Source organism: Entelurus aequoreus, linkage group LG12 (genome assembly GCF_033978785.1).
Source record: "Entelurus aequoreus isolate RoL-2023_Sb linkage group LG12, RoL_Eaeq_v1.1, whole genome shotgun sequence".
Taxonomy (NCBI): Eukaryota; Metazoa; Chordata; class Actinopteri; order Syngnathiformes; family Syngnathidae; genus Entelurus; species Entelurus aequoreus.
In genome coordinates, this window is record NC_084742.1 from 51,560,005 (window position 1) to 51,579,658 (window position 19,654).

Sequence of the window (19,654 nt, forward strand, 5' to 3'; positions counted from 1 at the left end):
TGACAGGTGTGATTGTAACACAGAAATGTGAAATACTGTGGAATGAAAATACTATCAACAATGGATGGATTGAATTGTCCACTTCTTGAAGAAAATAGTAAATTGTTTTAAAACGTTTTCTCGCTTATCGATGCTAACTGTGCTTTTCTCACTTTTCCCAGATATGCCCAGTTTTACAGCCAGGATGAGTTCTGTCATTACAACATGTTCAACCACCACTTCTTTGATAGCGAGGTAACTCACGATTATTTATTGTATCCCGGGCGAAAGAAAGAAAAAAAACTGCATGAAATTTGTAAATCTACAACCTTTTTCTTCCAATCTATCTATAGAAATGTTGTTTTTGGCTAACAAAAATGCACAAGCTGAAAAATTTTGCTATTTAGGTATGTTGCAAAATTCTGAGGTGTATATTGTCAGGCCTGTTATCTGTGTACTCAGATAAGGCATGAAAATACCTTTTAATTTTATACCCAAATCCCGTTCTTAGCTTTAAAGAAGTTACAGTACATTTTGTGATGAGATATGCTGTCATTCAGCATTGTTTTACAATTGAGACTAAAAATGTTCTATTATTTATCCCCACTCAATGAAATGAAAAGTAAAAACACTTAATGATTTAAGCATTTGGAAAGTATTAGAACCATTTTAATTGTAATTGACTTGAAATATTTGACATAAATAGATAATTGATGTAGCACACTCATACAGATCAATATAGTACACACAAATGGTCATTTGAAGTTGCGAACATGACACGTTTTTTAGCTGGGTGCGATCGCTATGACTTAAGTATGCCTATACATTTAATAGCATTTTTAACATAAATTATAAACCTGTAGCCAAAGTATAAATATACATAACAGGGGTTCCCCTAAACTGCTAAGATACCAGTGGCGGTGTGGTCACCATGACGTCATTGAGTGATTTGCATAATTTGCTATGATACGATTTTCTTTAAAAAGGCTAAAAAATTGTTTACATACGTCTAAAACAAATCTGTTATCATGGATGAATTTTAACATATATTTTTTCATCGTATGCCATATTTTCAATAGTTGCTGCTTTTGTACAATGTACACGGGTGCTTAAAAACCTTGAAAATGCTTGGATTTTAATGTTGTGTTTTCAAGGTTTGAAAAATGCTTGAATTTTGGGTGAAGTGCTTGTAAATGCTTGGGAATGTTTATCATGTTTCTTGGCAGTCTGACTCAATAGGCTAATTATAAAATGGGAAAAAACTAAATAAGTTTCCTTAAAAATGAAAGCTACACGCTTGATCTGTTGGCTTTGCACGAGCCCTTACATTAAGTTGTTGTCATGCCAGAGCCGTATATACGCCCCCAAGAGGACAGTGGTGCATCGGTCCATCATGCCGGGATGTTGTTGTTTTAATCAGTGACGTGCTATCAGGGGAGGCTCATGGTTAAGCCACCAGAAGGCTTAACCATGAGATGTTCAAAAACAAAGTAATAAAATCAAATAAGTTTGGGTGTACCCCGCCTACCGCCCGAATGCAGCTGAGATAGGCTCCAGCACCCCCCGCAACCCCGAAAGTGATAAGCGGTAGAAAATGGTTGAATGGATGAATATTTCTCTTTTGGTCTATGCTTTCTATGTGATTTTGGTGTGGTTCCTGTATATTTTGATCATTTCCATGGTCAAAATTGTGGAAATTCCGTGTTTCCTGATGAAAATAATGCGGCAGACGAGAAGTGAGGTAGACACAGGGGGTGCCTCCACGGCTACACACAAAGTGTATTGAGCGTGTGCGTGCGAGGGGGCGCGTGCTTGTTGCCACGAAAAGGCAGGCTATGAGGCAGCAAGTACCTCTGCCTCAAAGTAGGGGGCGATATATTGTCAAGTTCAATGCCTCAGCAGTTCTCTGACTCGCCACACTGGGAGAAGTGGGGGCGCTCAAGATAGCAGACACATTGTTTCATTTAACTGTATTTATAACAAACATGGCATTTTTATTAGAGTAAGCCAGCGTTTGTGGGTGTGTTTTGTCAGATGCAAAAATATTGTTTTATTGCTTGGAATGAACTTGAATTAAATGAATGTACAGTGTACACTACCGTTCAAAAGTTTGGGGTCACATTGAAATGTCCTTATTTTTTAAGGAAAATCACTGTACTTTTCAATGAAGATAACTTTAAACTAGTCTTAACTTTAAAGAAATACACTCTATACATTGCTAATGTGGTAAATGACTATTCTAGCTGCAAATGTCTGGTTTTTGGTGCAATATCTACATAGGTGTATAGAGGCCCTTTTCCAGCAACTATCACTCCAGTGTTCTAATGGTACAATGTGTTTGCTCATTGGCTCAGAAGGCTAATTGATGATTAGAAAACCCTTGTGCAATCATGTTCACACATCTGAAAACAGTTTAGCTCGTTACAGAAGCTACAAAACTGACCTTCCTTTGAGCAGATTGAGTTTCTGGAGCATCACATTTGTGGGGTCAATTAAACGCTCAAAATGGCCAGAAAAAGAGAACTTTCATCTGAAACTCGACAGTCTATTCTTGTTCTTAGAAATGAAGGCTATTCCACAAAATTGTTTGGGTGACCCCAAACTTTTGAACGGTAGTGTATATATGGGAATATGGAGGATTATATACTATATCCAAGATTAAATACTTCTCTAAACTGGACTTTAAGACAAAATGAACGTGATTATACAAAGTAGGTTTTCATGGAAGATAGCTATTGCTGCTTCAGATACAAACACAGAAAGGTAAGATACGCTCACAATTAGAGTTGCAAAGGGGTGGAAAGTTTCCGGAAAGTTACCGGTAAATTTCCGGAAACTTTCCGGAAATTTACCACGGGAAGTTAAGCTCGGGAAGTTTGGAAATATTGACCATGTTTTGATTATTCAAAGTTGGACACCGTCCATGGGAATTAATGGGAATATATGGGAATTAATGGGGAATTACAATAATAATATATTATTGGGCACTTGTCTATATGCTGCTGCATCTTTGTGGCATTTTTGACGTAGCTCTTTGCACAGTATTTGCAAATGTACACCGCCTTTCCGCCTACATTGGTTGGGGAGAAATGTCTCCACACATCAGATGGTGTACGTGGCGTTATTCTGTTTGTATTTATTTATTCTTGTAAAACACTAATGTAATGCCACACAAAGATATAAATAGTCAGCTAAACAATTGGAGTAGTCTTTTAAAATATTTTACTGATGGACAAATTAATAGAAATAGGCTAGATGAATAAATCAACACTCAATCAGCATGCTAAATCAAACTATAACCTACATTCTTGTATGACAACAGAATGGCTAGCAGAACAGAAGGCAGAGGAAACTACACGCTTTGATTTAGTATTTGCTATTTGAACTTTACAGATCACAAAAAAGGTAAATTCGGATCGCTAACATTGTTAGCATAAATGAATGGGATTTATCATAGAGAAAATTAGCATCACGGCTAACGGAGAAATATTTTCGGTTCATTATGAGACTGTGGTGGTACATAAACCTAGCTATCATTTAACAAGTACAGGAACGGCTAGCTAGCTTGAGTGGAAGTCTGCTGGAGTAGTCTACAGTCATACAGTAACAAGCAATTACACCTCTATTAAACTTAAATACCATAGATCAAATATATTTACCCCAGTAATATCATCAAAACTTACTTGACTGGATCATGTCCTTGGGCTCAAATACTAGTGTGGCCTCAATAGCCCTGCTGTAGTGTGTAGCATGCTGGGAATTATCTGTGCATGTGATGGAAGAATGCACTGCACATGCGATGGAGGAATGCACAGTGCAGGGTTGAAATTCAACTGAATTTGCATTAAATCAGGTTGTTTTAGCTAACAATCATGCTGCAAGATCTAGCATGTTTCATTCAATGTTTATTCCCATTAATTCCCATATATTCCCGTTAATTCCCATGGAAAGTTTCCAACTTTGAATATTCCCGGAATTTTGCAACCCTACTCACATTACTTGATTTATTTTGTTAAAAGCAAATGGGACCAAAAAGTATTTAATAACAACTTTATCAAATACTTTTTGGACCCATTTATCATATCATAATATCGTTATGATAACAACTTTATCAAATACTTTTTGGACCCATTTATCATATCATAATGTCATTATGATAACGTTTTTATGAAAGCGAATAACTCCCTTCTTTTTCCTGTTACTCTAAAGTGCAACCTAAATCAACAATGATTAGAGCTGCACATATGAATTTAGGTAAAAAAAAAAAAGAAGAAAAAAAAGTAGTTCACCGCACGTCACTGGTTTTAAAGGCCTATTGAAATGAAATTGTATTATTTAAACGGGGATAGCAGGTCCATTCTATGTGTCATACTTGATCATTTTGCGATATTGCCATATTTTTGCAGAAAGGATTTAGTAGAGAACATCGACGATAAAGTTTGCAACTTTTGGTCGCTGATAAAAAAGCCTTTCCTGTACCGGAAGTAGCGTGACGTCACAGGTTGTGGAGCGCCTCACACGCACATTGTTTACAATCATTCCCACCAGCAGCAACAGCGATTCGGACCGAGAAAGCGACGATTACCCCATTAATTTGAGCGAGGATGAAAGATTCGTGGATGAGGAAAGTGAGAGTGAAGGATTAGAGCGCAGTGCAGGACGCCAGGATGTATCTTTTTTCGCTCTGACCGTAACTTAGGTACAAGGGCTCATTGGATTCCACACTTTCTCCTTTTTCTATTGTGGATCACGGATTTGTATTTTAAACCACCTCGGATACTATATCCTCTTGAAAATGAGAGTCGAGAACGCGAAATGGACATTCACAGTGACTTTTATCTCCACGACAATACATCGGCGAAGCACTTTAGCTTCGGAGCTAACGTGATAGCATCGTGCTTAACTGCGGATAGAAACAGAAGAAACATGCCCCTGACTGGAAGGATAGACCGAAGATTAACAATACTACTATTACTTCTACTCTCAGGAGACACTGAACTAAACCCTGGACCTGTAACCACACGGTTAATGCTGTCCAGCCTGGCGAAGCCTAGTAATGCTGTTGCTAACGACGCCATTGAAGCTAACTTAGCTACGGGACCTCGACAGAGCTATGCTAAAAACATTAGCTCTCCACCTACGCCAGCCCTCAACTGCTCATCAACACCCGTGCTCACCTGCGTTCCAGCGATCGACGGCGCTACGGAGGACTTCACCACGATCATCGGTGCGGTCGGCGGCCCGGAGACGGAGGAAGTAAACCCAGACACCGGTGAGGACAGCGGTGCTGCGGCGGATGGCGTTGTGGCTTTCGTAAAGTTCATACAGCACATATATTTCCCCAAAGTTACGTACGTGACATGCACATAGCGGCATGCACGTACGGGCAAGCGATCAAATGTTTGGAAGCCAAAGCTGTACTCACGGTAGCGCGTCTGCTATCCAACTCAAAGTCCCCCTGGTTTTGTTGCTGTAGCCAGCCGCTAATACACCGATCCCACCTACAGCTTTCTTCTTTGCAGTCTTCATTGTTCATTAAACAAATTGCAAAAGATTCACCAACACAGATGTCCAGAATACTGTGGAATTTTGAGATGAAAACAGACGACTTAAGCTGGCCACCGTGCTGTTCCAAAATGTCTGCTACAATCCATGACGTCACGCGCAAACGTCATCATACCGAGACGTTTTCAGCCGGATACTTCCCGGGAAATTTAAAATTGCACTTTATAAGTTAACCCGGCCGTATTGGCATGTGTTGCAATGTTAAGATTTCATCATTGATATATAAACTATCAGACTGCGTGGTCGGTAGTAGTGGCTTTCAGTAGGCCTTTAATGAACATTGGATGGAAAATAACAAATACAAACTTTGGATAAAACGTGGACCAAATCCACGTGTAGCCTGCTGCAAAGTATTTTTATTTTTTATTTTTATTTATTTTATTCAAAAGATCACTTATGTTTGCGGAAGTTCTTATTAATTTGCACTTTTTGGACTTGTTTGCACTGTGAAGGTCATATGTAATTTATAATCTTTTTGCACAACATAGAGTTGAGTTAATGTGAATGATTTAGAATTTTTATACAACATGGTTCAATGTATTTTTTGCTCCATTATTTTGGTTGTCTACTTCAGTGGTTCTCAAATGGGGGTACGCGTACCCCTAGGGGTACTTGAAGGTATGCCAAGGGGTACGTGAGATTTAAAAAAAAAATGTCTGTCAAAAAGAACTGTGAAAAGAAATGCAACAATGCAATATTCAGTGTTGACAGCTAGAATTTTTGTGGCCATGTTCCATAAATATTGATGTTAAAGATTTCTTTTTTTGTGAAGAAATGTTTAGAATTAAGTTAATGAATACAGATGGATCTCTATTACAATCCCCAAAGAGGGCACTTTAAGTTAATGATTACTTCTATGTGTATAAATCTTTATTTATAATTGAATCACTTGTTTATTTTTCAACAAGTTTTTAGTTATTTTTATATCTTTTTTTCCAAATAGTTCAAGAAAGACCACTACAAATGAGCAATATTTTGCACTGTTATACAATTTAATCAATCAGAAACTGATGACATAGTGCTGTATTTTAGTTCTTTATCTCTTTTTTTCAACCAAAAATGCTTTGCTCTGATTAGGGGGTACTTGAATTAAAAAAAATTTCACATGGGGTACATCACTGAAAAAAGGTTGAGAACCACTGGTCTACTTAACTTGTCTGACTACCTCAGTTAAAGCAAACTAGTTACATTTTGTCGTTTTGGTTAATTGCATTTAAATGGTTACATTATTGGACTTGTTTGTACTGTGAAGGTCATGTGATGTATAATTTGTAATAGAGATGTCCGATAATGGCTTTTTTGCCGATATCCGATATTCCGATATTGTCCAACTCTTAATTACCGATTTCGATATCAACCGATACCGATATATACAGTCGATGTTGATGACACAGCTTTGCAACGGTTGATATTCTAGTTTCAAGCATGTTTTACTCAATATAGGTCATCAAATCTCAGCAACAAGCTGTAATATCTTACTGAGATCATTTAGGACCAAAACCCTTAAAACAAGTAAAACACTCGAACATAAAATCTGCTTAGTGAGAAGAATTATCTTATCAGAAAGAAAATAAGCAAATATCACCGTTATTTGAGATATTTAATCTTACTTAGATTTCAGTTTTTGCAGTGTATGTTTTTTGTTGGCCAAGGATAGGATCAACACCAGCTAGCAAATTGATTAATAAAACATACCCAGTACCTAGCCAGCTACAATATCTATCAGGATTATAGACTGGAAGGATAACTGTGTAAAATTACAAATATAACAACAATTTTGAGCTTTTTTCGCCATGTAGGCAAGAGAAGCAGCAGCTAAAATGAATGGTACTTCAAGCCACGGCATGGACACATAGATACTGAACGATACAACAAGACAAATCATTGGTTAAACATAGCTCACTTGTATAACGCACTTGGCCTGCTTTTCAGTTTATCAAATCAGCCATAATGAAGGATGAAGTTCCGTTGCTCTACAATATCCGGATGTGCACAACTACCTCATCAACTTACCTCCAATCTTTAGTCATTCAGATATTGACCCTTTGTCCCTATAAATACAGTAACTTGCAGCATTCTAGCATCAGAAACAATTTCTAATTACACATTTGTTTACTGTCGTGAATTTCTCTTAGCTAAGTGAGAAACAGGTATTTAAAGGCCTACTGAAATGAAATGTTTTTATTTCAACGGGAATGATTTTTTTTTATTTAAACGGGGATAGCAGATCCATTCTATGTGTCATACTTGATCATTTCGCGATATTGCCATATTTTTGCTGAAAGGATTTAGTAGAGAACATTGACGATAAAGTTGCAACTTTTGGTCGCTGATAAAAAAAAGCCTTGCCTGGACCGGAAGTAGCGTGACATCACAGGTTGAAAGGCTCCTCACATTTCCCCATTGTTTTCAATGCAGCTAGAGCGATTCGGACCGAGAAAGCGACGATTACCCCATTAATTTGAGCGAGGATGAAAGATTCGTGGATGAGGAACGTTAGAGTGAAGGACTAGAGTGCAGTGCAAGACATATCTTTTTTCGCTCTGACCGTAACTTAGGTACAAGCTGGCTCATTGGATTCCACACTCTCTCTCATTTTTCTATTGTGGATCACGGATTTGTATTTTAAACCACCTCGGATACTATATCCTCTTGAAAATGAGAGTTGAGAACGCGAAATGGACATTCGCAGTGACTTTTATCTCCACGACAATACATCGGTGAAACACTTTAAAATTGCACTTGATAAGTTAACCCGGCCTTATTGGCATGTGTTGCAATGTTAAGATTTCATCATTGATATATAAACTATCAGACTGCGTGGTCGGTAGTAGTGAGTTTCAGTAGGCCTTTAAGGCTGGGCGATTATATGATCGTGATTATTTTCAGTTGGATCACGGTGATCAGTTGTTGGCATATATTAACACAATCAAACATGGCGGAAATGTCTGTTCGAAGTAACCACAGTAGTTAACAGACGGGAAACAACAATGCTCAGTATAATCAGTCCGCCTTTATTGACCGTGATCATGTGTGTGTTTGTGTACGTGTACGGGTATTTGTGTCAATGTGTTTGTGCGCCGTCGTGAATGTCCGGCTCGTCACGACGTAATTAATGTCCAATCCGCGTTGTGCCTCCTTCCCCTTCCACAGCTGGAAGAGCAGATCACTAACACGAGCATAGAAGTTCAAACACAACGTTGAGAAGGAGCAGCAACTTTATAGTGACACAATTTAGTCACTATAAAGTCAATATAAAGCTATCTAGGTAAACAATATTAATAGAGATGTCCGATAATGGCTATTTTGCCGATATTCCGATATTGTCCAAATCTTAATTACTGATTCCGATATCAACCGATACCGATATATACAGTCGTGGAATTAACACATTATTATGCCTAATTTTGTTGTAATGCCCCGCTGGATGCATTAAACAATGTAAAAAGGTTTTCCAAAATAAATCAACTCAAGTTATGGAAAAAAAATGCCAACATGGCACTGCCATATTTATTATTGAAGTCACAAAGTGCATTATTTTTTTCAACATGTCTCAAAACAGCAGCTTGGAATTTGGGACATGCTCTCCCTGAGAGAGCATGAGGAGGTTGAGGTGGGCGGGGTTGGGCGGGGCAGGGTTGAGGTGGGGGGCGGGGGGTGTATATTGTAGCGTCCCGGAAGAGTTAGTGGTGCAAGGGGTTCTGGGTATTTGTTCTGTTGTGTTTATGTTGTGTTACGGTGCAGATGTTCTCCCGAAATGTGTTTGTCATTCTTGTTTGGTGTGGGTTCACAGTGTGGCGTATATTTGTAACAGTGTTAAAGTTGTTTATACGGCCACCCTCAGTGTGACCTGTATGGCTGTTGACCAAGTATGCATTGCATTCACTTGTGTGAGTGAAAAGCCCGGTGTGTCTGACACCTGGACTTGTAAGACGGCAGCTGGAGAAAGTCAATCCAGCTAAGTCAGCAGGCCCTGACCGAGTCAACCCCTGGGTCCTGAAGACTTGCGCTGCTCAGCTAACTGGGATCCTGCACTTCATCTTCAACCTGAGTCTGAAGCTAGAACGGATACCAGTGCTATGGAAAACATCCTGCATAGTGCCGGTGCCCAAGAAGCCCATCCCATCGAGCTCAAATGACTTCAGACCTGTTGCCCTGACGTCCCAGGTCATGAAGGTCCTCGAGAGACTTGTGCTGGATCAGCTGAGGCCACTGGTGGCTCCTTCCCTGGATCCTCTACAGTTTGCATATCAGCCCCATGTAGGAGTGGACGATGCTATTATCTACCTGCTGCATCATGCTCACTCTCACCTGGATGGTGGGAAGGGCACTGTGAGGATCATGTTTTTTGATTTCTCCAGTGCCTTTAACACCATTCAGCCAATTCTGATGAGTGACAAGTTGCTCAGGATGGGTGTCAGTTCCTCCATTGTCTCTTGGATCACTGATTACTTGTCTGACAGGCCCCAGTTTGTGCGACTGGGGAGCTCCGTGTCGGATACTGTGGTCAGTGGTGTAGGTGCTCCACAGGGGACCGTCCTGTCTCCTTTCCTGTTCACCCTGTACACCTCAGACTTCCAGTATAGTTCCAGGTCCTGCCACCTGCAGAAATACTCTGACGACTCTGCTGTGGTCGGGTGTATCGGAGAGGGACGGGAATTGGAGTACAGGACACTGATCGCTGACTTTGTGGAGTGGTCTCAGGCGAACCATCTGGTCCTTAATGTGGACAAGACCAAGGAGCTGGTCATCGACTTCAGGAAGAGAGTGACCCTGGTGGAGCCCATCAAGATCCAGGGCCGGGAGGTGGCAGTAGTGGAGCAGTACAAGTACCTGGGAGTCCACTTGAACAGCAGACTGGACTGGAAGGACAACTGCAAAGCTGTTTACAAGAAGGGCATGAGCAGACTCTTTTTTTCTGAGGAAGCTTAGGTCATTCAATGTGTGCAGCAAGCTGTTGGAGATATTTTATCAGTCTGTTGTGGCCAGCACTGTACTTTGCAGTGGTTTGTTGGGGGAGCAGCACTAGCAAAAGGGACTAAAACCGGATTGATAATCTGATCCGGAAAGCCGGCCAAACTATTGGCACGCAATTGGAGGCGTTTGTGTCAGTGAGGGACAGGAGGTCACTGGACAAACTGCTGGCCATCATGGACAATCCTGCCCACCCACTCCACCTGACAATTAAGGGACAGCGGAGTTCATACTCCAACAGGCTCCTTCAACTTCCTTCCCGCACTGTGCGATTCAAGAACTCCTTCATTCCACACTCCATCCAGCTGTATAATCACTCGCCATACAGCAATAGATGACATCTGCCTATTACCTGACACCTGACATGTTAGCTACTTCTCTTTGTTTATAATGTCTATTTTCTATTTCCTGCTGGACCTACTCTCCATTTTATGCTGCTGCTGTCATATAGACTGTATATACTGTAATATTGTACATGGTCATTGGTTTATATTGTATATATGTTATATACATAATATAATATATCTGTATATAAATTACTCTGTACACATATTATGTATATATTCGTATATATGTTTGATTTTTTAATAGCTATATTAGTCTATTTATACCTGCATTGTCCTTTCCATCATTGTAACTGAGCTACTGTGTTGAACAATTTCCCTTGTGGATCATTAAAGTTTGTCTAAGTCTAAGTCTATATTATGTGATTGGGCCGGCACGCAAAGGCAGTGCCTTTAAGGTTTATTGGCGCTCTGTACTTCTCCCTACGTCTTTTTCTTACGTAAACTTTCTGCTAAAGTTCTTGCGGGATATGGGGAAATGCAGTTTTTTTTGGCCCAAAACAATAAATCTCTGCATTAGCCATCTCGTCTTATCAGTCCACATAGGAGCACACATTAAGATAAATGATTAACAGCTACGCTATAATAATATACACATGCCATTAAAATAAGCTGTTAAACAGTATGCTTTACAACAAAAGTTACAACAACATTGCTTAAATGTGTTTCAGTTCCTTCTGTCTCTTGACTCGACAACTAGACCATTGAGCATAGACCATTGCAGTGTTTCCCATAAACTGCCAAGATACCTGTGGCGGTGGGGGCGTGGCTATGGGCGTGGTCACCATGACATCATCGAGTAATTTGCATAATTTACTACAATATTTGATTTTCTCTAAAAAGGCTAAAAAAATTTATACTTACTAATTAATAATAACAGTTTTGTTTTAAACGTCCATCCATCCATCCATCCATCCATTTTACAATATAATTACAACACTTAATGTACATATTTATATACAGATTTGAACAATAAGTTATTCACTGAAATATATTTATTAATTGTGGTTCTTACAAAAAATATATCTTATAAAATATAAAAGCTAAAATGTCTCAAAGCTCTGCCCCTTTAATTAGTGCATACTAAATAATTTAACTTTAGCCTACTACTGCAACCATATTATTTACCAGCAACATAAAGTGAAACAGAGGCAGAGGTGTCCTGCCACAGTCAGTAACAAATAAGCAGAAAACAGTAGTGGTGGTAGATAGACACAGAGCTTTATCAAACATCTGATCCACTGAACAAAGAGCTCCCAAAATCTTGAACTTTAGACTGCCATCAGTTTTACTCCCTACACTTAACCATGTGTTTCCTACTGCCTGCAGACTTTGTACCCTTTGTTATATACACATGTTGTGTTTCTAATATAAATACATTTAATAAAGTCAAATACAATTAAGGCAACAAGAGAAGTATCCTACACTTCTCTTTTGTAAAGTAAATCTGAACAGCCGATATGGGCATCTACATCAACTATATGATTTGCCAGAGAAGCTGGAGAGGGGACAAAAAAAAAAAATATATATATATATATATTTTTTTTAATTTTTAATTTTTTTTATTTGTGGCGGACGTAATTCTTTCGTGGCGGGCCGCCACAAATAAATGAATGTGTGGGAAACACTGCATTGAGCATTACACTTGCTCACTGAGTCTTTTTATTTGTATTGTTCTCACTACGCAGACACAATGCATGCTCAGTAGCTGTCAACACTCAATATAGCCTCCGGTCCGTCACTCAAATATGTCCAAGTGCAAAACACAAAACTATTTATGTTGTTACAAAATGCACACCCACCTGACATGCTAATTGATTGTAAATCAATACAATCGACCAATCAATCAATCAGTCGTGGTCAAAAGTTGACACACACCTGTGAAGGACATAATGTCATAGCTGTCTTGAGTTTCCAATAATTTCTATAACTCTTATTTTTTTGTGATAGAGTGATTGGAGCACATACTTGTTGGTCACAAAAAACATTCATGAAGTTTGCTTCTTTTATGGGTCAACTGAAAATGTGACCAAATATGCGGGGTCAAAAGTATACATTCAGCAACATACATTATCAATTTTGATGTAGAAAATGTACAATCAAATCAAATTAGCTTCATGGCCTCTTTAACTTCATGTGAGTGATTATGATTGACGACACCTGTTGACTTCTCTGAACCCATTTAAATAGGGCTCATGTGATGCAGTCATTAGACTCGGTTACAAACGCGACAATGGGAAAGTCAAAGGAACTCGGCACAGATCTGAAAAAACGAATCATTGACTTAAACAAGTCAGGAAAGTCACTTGGAGCCGTTTCAAAGCAGTTTAAAGGCCTACTGAAATGAAATGTTCTCATTTAAATGGGGATAGCAGGTCCATTCTATGTGTCATACTTGATCATTTCGCGATATTGCCATATTTTTGCTGAAAGGATTTAGTAGAGAACATCGACGATAAAGTTCGCAACTTTTGGTCGCTGATAAAAAAGCCTTGCCTGTACCGGAAGTAGCGTGATGTCACAGGTTGTGGAGTGCCTCACATCTGCACATTGTTTACAATCATTCCCACTAGCAGCGAGAGCGATTCAAACCGAGAAAGCGACGATTACCCCATTAATTTGAGCGAGGATTAAAGATTCGTGGATGAGGAAAGTGAGAGTGAAGGATTAGAGTGCAGTGCAGGACGCCAGGATGTATCTTTTTTCGCTCTGACCGTAACTTAGGTACAAGGGCTCATTGGATTCCACACTTTCTCCTTTTTCTATTGTGGATCACAGATTTGTATTTTAAACCACCTCGGATACTATATTCTCTTGAAAATGAGAGTCGAGAACGCGAAATGGACATTCACGGTGACTTTTATCTCCACGACAATACATCGGCGAAACACTTTAGCTTCGGAGCTAACGTGATAGCATCGTGCTTAACTGCGGATAGAAACAGAAGAAATAAGCCCCTGACTGGAAGGATAGACAGAAGATCAACAATACTACTATTACTCCTACTATCAGGAGACACTGAACTAAACCCTGGACCTGTAACCACACGGTTAATGCTGTCCCGCCTGGCGAAGCCTAGCAATGCTGTTGCTAACGACGCCATTGAAGCTAACTTAGCTACGGGACCTCGACAGAACTATGCTAAAAACATTAGCTCTCCACCTACGCCAGCCCTCATCTGCTCATCACCACCCGTGCTCACCTGCGTTCCAGCGATCAACTGCGCGACGGAGGACTTCACCACGATCATCGGTGCGGTCGGCGGCCCGGAGACGGAGGAAGTCAACCCAGACACCGGTGAGGACAGCGGCGTGGCGGCGGACGGCGTTGTGTTGCTGTAGCCAGTTGCTAATACACCGATCCCACCTACAGCTTTCTTCTTTGCTGTCTTCATTGTTCATTAAACAAATTGCAAAAGATTCACCAACACAGATGTCCAGAATACTGTGGGATTTTGCGATGAAAACAGACGACTTAAACTGGCCACCGTGCTGTTCCAATCCGTGACGTCACGCGCAAACGTCATCATACCAAGACGTTTTCAGCCGGATATTTCCCGGGAAATTTAAAATTGCACTTCATAAGTTAACCCGGCCGTATTGGCATGTGTTGCAATGTTAATATTTCATCATTGATATATAAACTATCAGACTGCATGGTCGGTAGTAGTGGGTTTCAGTAGGCCTTTAAAGTCCCAAGAGCAACTGTGCAGACAAATTGTTCGTAAGTATAAAGTACATGGCACAGTTTTGTCACTGCCACCATCAGGAAGAAAACGAAAGCTATCACCTGCCGCTGAGAGAAAATTGGTCAGGATGATCAACAGTCAACCGAGAACCACCAAAAAGCAGGTCTGCTATGAATTGGAAGCTGCTGGAACACAGGTGTCAGTGCCCACAGTCAAGCGTGTTTTGCATCGCCATGGACTGAGAGGCTACCATGCAAGAAGGAAGCCCTTGCTCCAGAAGGGACACCTTAAGGCTCACCTAAAGTTTGCTGCTGATCACATGGACAAAGATAAGACCATCTGGAGGAAAGTTCTGTGGTCAGATGAAACAAAAATGTAGCTGTTTGGCCCCCCTCCCACCCCTTCGCTTTTGTTGTAATTTTCAATTTGTCGCACTTTTATTATTATTATTTTTATTCTGCAAATTTTTTTACTTTTTATTTGACCCCTTTTACCGTATTGCATTTGCACTATCTTGTTCAGCACATTCATTGTTTATGTTCTTTGTTTGTTTTTTTTTGTTTAGTTTAGTTTTTTGCTTTATGCTTTTTTTAACCTGTAAAGCACTTTGGTTCAATTTAAAAGTTGTTGAAAACGTGCTATATAAATAAAGTTGACTTGACTTGACTTGACTTGACTTGACTTGACAATATCCAGCAGTATATTTGGAGGAGAAAAGGTGAGGCCTTTAATCCCAGGATCACCATACCTACCGTCAAGCATGGTGGTGGTAGTATTATGCGCTGGGCCTGTTTTGCTGCTAATGGAACTGGTGCTTCACAGAGAGTAAATGGGACAATGAAAAAGGAGGATTACCTCCAAATTCTTCAGGACAACCTAAAATCATCAGCCCGGAGGTTGGGTCTTGGGTGCAGTGTGTGTGTTCCAACAGGAAAATGACCCCAAACACACGTCAAAAGTGGTAAAGGAATGGCTAAATCAGGCTAGAATTAAGGTTTTAGAATGGCCTTCCCAAAGTCCTGACTTATACCCCATTGAGAACATATGGACAATGCTGAAGAAACAAGTGCATGTCAGAAAACCAACAAATTAAGCTGAACTGCACCAATTTTGTCAAGAGGAGTGTTCAAAAATTCAACCAGAAGCTTGTGGATGGCTACCAAAAGCACCTTATTGCAGTGAAACTTGCCAAGGGACATGTAAGCAGATATTAACATTGCTGTATGTATACTTTTGATCAAGCAGATTTGGTCACATTTTCAGTAGACTCATAATAAATTCATAAAAGAACCAAACTTCATGAATGTTTTTTGTGACCAACAAGTATGTGGTCCAATCACTCTATCACAAGAAAATAAAAGAGTTGTAGAAATTATTGTAAACTCAAGACAGCCATTACATTATGTTCTTTACAAGTGTATGTAAACTTTTGACCTCGACTGTATATGATATATTTGGAGGATCTGTGTGCTCTTTACAAGATGGTGACAATAACAACTGAATTAGCAAACATAGTTTACTTGTTTAAGACTTAAAAAGTAGATGTTGATAAAAGACTTCCCTGATGTGATATGTTACATCATGTTGTGGAGGTGCTAATAAAAAAATGGTGATAAATTTTTTTTTTTTCCACATCTTTATTTACACCAATTACATAGAGTACCGATCAATACCGGTAACAAATATCGACAAGAGTATCGTATCGATAAAATCTTAATGATATGCATCCCTAATTATAGTCTTATAGTATTTACTGCAGAATGAAGTTTGTGATGACAAGCAAAATAACAAAAGAACTTTGAGAAAAAAAAAGTTGTTCTTTCTACCCCCACAAAATGTACAGAAAAATAAGCAAAACCATGGCCTTAAAACCGAGGTACAGACTGCAGCGGCCAGTCAAGCACTGTGATGCAATGGGCATCAAACCATGTTTGGGGGCTTCTGGCGTTATGGGCAGAGGCCAGGTCCTGCTGGAAAATGAAATCTGCATCTCCACACAGCTCCTCAGCGGAAGGAATCATGAAGTCCTCTAAAATATTCTGGTAGACTGATGCGGTGACCTTTGATTTAAGAAAGCAGACTTTCCTAACACCTGCACTGGACATTGCACCTTAAATCATGTCTGACTGTGGATATTTCACACTGGACCTCAAGCATCTTGTGTTCTGTTTCTCACCCGCATTCCTCCAAACGCTTGGACCTTGATTCCCGAATGAAAATCACACTTTACTTTCATCGGAAAAGAGGGCCTTGGAACACTGGCCAACAGTCCAGTCCTCCTTCTCCTTGGCCCAGTTGAGACCCTTCCTACGTTGGCTCAGGCTCAGAAGCGGTTTGACCCGAGGAACCCGACAGTTGAAGCCCATCTCCCGGATGCGTCTGAATGTGGTGCTTTCTAAAGCTGTGACTCTAACCTCATTCCACTCTTCCTGGATCTCTGCCAGATTCATGAATCTTCTCTGTTTGATAATCCGCAGAAGCCCACGGTTTAGTAGATGAGTAGTGTGTGACACTTAGTTTAAAACATTCATGCCCTGTAAAATGTGGGCTGATTTCTTCACAGTATTCAAATTTTTTGAAGTCCTGTCTTTGTGGGTTTTGGCAGCTGGAAGCCCGAATTATGCACAAACAAAATAACTAAATACTTGAAATAGTTTAAGTTGTGGGCCCTGAATCCATAATCTATGGAAGTTTAACGTATTGAAAGGAATTATGGAAATAAAAACACTTTTCCATTATGTTTAATTTTTTTGGAATGTGTTTTCAGTGACGTGCAGTGAGGTTCATGGCTGGTGAGGCACTGACTTCATCACAGTCAGATTTACAAACATGTGGACCCTAAAGAGTATCTTATTCACCATTTGATTGGCAGCAGTTAACGGGTTGTGTTTAAAAGCTCATACCAGCATACTTCCCTGCTTGGCACTCAGCATCAAGGGTTGGAATTGGGGGTTAAATCACCAAAAATGATTCCCGGGCGCGGCGCCGCTGCTGCCCAATGCTCCCCTCACCTCCCAGGGGGTGAACAAGGGGATGGGTCAAATGCAGAGGACAAATTTCACCACACCTAGTGTGTGTGTGACAATCATTGGTACTTTAACTTAACTTTAACTTTACACATACAAACTGTAGCACACAAAAAAGCAAATTTAATTAAAAAAAACGTTATTATGGTCTTACCTTTACTTATAAATGAAGTCCATGCGCAGCTGTTGTCCCGGATAATGCACCCCTGCCGTAGAATGCACCCCCTGACGGGAGTGTTATATCAACTAAAGCCCACACTTAAAGTTTCCACGTGCAAGATTGAATCTATTTAAAAAAGTTATTAAATAAGAAGCCAAAAAGTGCAAAAACAATAATGTTCGTGTTGGAGGAGTTGTGAATGACTGAAATATGAAATCCGTGCTGCAGTCTGCAGGTGTACCCAATGTTGTGGCCCAGCAGTCATTCACAACTCCTCCAACATGTCCACGATAACGTTGCTTGGATGGCAATATATGTTGCTCCAAAACCTGTATGTACCGTTCAGCATTAATGGTGCCTTCACAGATGTGTAAGTTACCCATGCCTTGGGCACTAATACACCCCCATACCATCACAGATGCTGGCTTTTCAACTTTGCGCCTAGAACGATCCGGATGGTTCTTTTCCTCTTTGGTCCGGAGGACACGACGTCCACAGTTTCCAAAAACAATTTGAAGTGTGGACTCGTCAGACAACAGAACACTTTTCCAATTTGCATCAGTCCATCTTAGATGAGCTCAGGCCCAGCGAAGCCAGCGGCGTTTCTGGGTGTTGTTGATAAATAGCTTTCGCTTTTGCATAGTAGAGTTTTATCTTGCACTTACAGAAGTAGCGACGAAATGTAGTGACTGACAGTGGTTTTCTGAAGTGTTCCTGAGCCCATGTGGTGATATCCTTTACACACTGATGTCGCTTTTTGATGCAGTACCACCTGAGGGATCGAAGGTCACGGGCGTTCAATGTTACGTGCAGTGATTTCTCCAGATTCTCTGAACCTTTTGATGATATTACGGACCGTAGATGGTGAAATCCCTAAATTCCTTGCAATAGCTGGTTGAGAAATGTTGTTCTTAAACTGTTCGACAATTTGCTCACGCATTTGTTCACAAAGTGGTGACCCTCACCCCATCCTTGTTTGTGAATGACTGAACATTTCATGGAAGCTGCTTTTATACCTAATCATGGCACTCACCTGTTCCCAATTAGCCTGTTCACCTGTGGGATGTTCCAAATAAGTGTTTGATGAGCATTTCTCAACTGTCTCAGTCTTCTTTTGCCACTTTTGCCAGTTTTTGCGAAACATGTTGCAGGCATCAAATTCCAAATGAGCTAATATTTGCAAAAAATAACAACGTTTGCCAGTTCAAAAGTTAAGTATCTTGTCTTTGCAGTCTATTCAATTGAATATAAGTTGAAAAGGATTTGCAAATCATTGTATTTTGTTTTTATTTACGATTTACACAACGTGCCAACTTCACTTGTTTTGGGGTTTGTAGATAAATAAATAAAAAACTCTCAAATTCTGAATACGACCAGAAAAATATAAACCTTTTGTGCTTTCCTTTAGCCAAGGACAAGCCTTCTCAGGTGTATCTTGCTTAATAATGAATAACATTTTTATTGAATTGTAAATATGACAAAAAACATCAGCTTGTGTGTCTTTTCTGGCCAAGGATACTAGCTGGCTAACTAAATTATAGATTGGGAGAAAAATGGCAAACAAATCCTAATTTAACTAACATTTCCATCTTTTATTGTCATATTATTCTTTATCAGGGCTCAAGTGCAGAGCTCCAGACCTTCCTTAGAGAGGGCGACGGGGAAAAGGTGGTGATGGTCGCCGACCCTCCCTTTGGAGGCCTGGTGAGACCTCTGGCTAACAGCTTCTCTTTGATGTCGCGGACATGGAGAACCCTGCAGAAGACTTTGACAGAGTGTAATATGGACATGCCCATGATATGGATTTTTCCATATTTCTTTGAACCTCGCATAGTGGAGTGTTTCCCTAAGTTTAGCATGCTGGACTACCAGGTAATCAATAATACGACTTGTAGTAAAATCAATATTATTAATGATA

General features: G+C 40.0%; 1 protein-coding gene across 2 annotated transcripts in view; it reads left to right on the forward strand.

The window, feature by feature from the left end:
* The window catches only part of zcchc4 (zinc finger, CCHC domain containing 4), a 92,631-nt gene that overhangs the window by 43,297 nt on the left and 29,680 nt on the right, over positions 1-19,654 (forward strand). For both annotated transcript variants that reach the window (XM_062067047.1, XM_062067046.1), the window contains exons 6-7: positions 162-234; positions 19,354-19,608. In XM_062067047.1, coding sequence (XP_061923031.1) covers positions 162-234; positions 19,354-19,608 — 328 coding nt within the window. The remainder of the gene's footprint in view (positions 1-161; positions 235-19,353; positions 19,609-19,654) is intronic.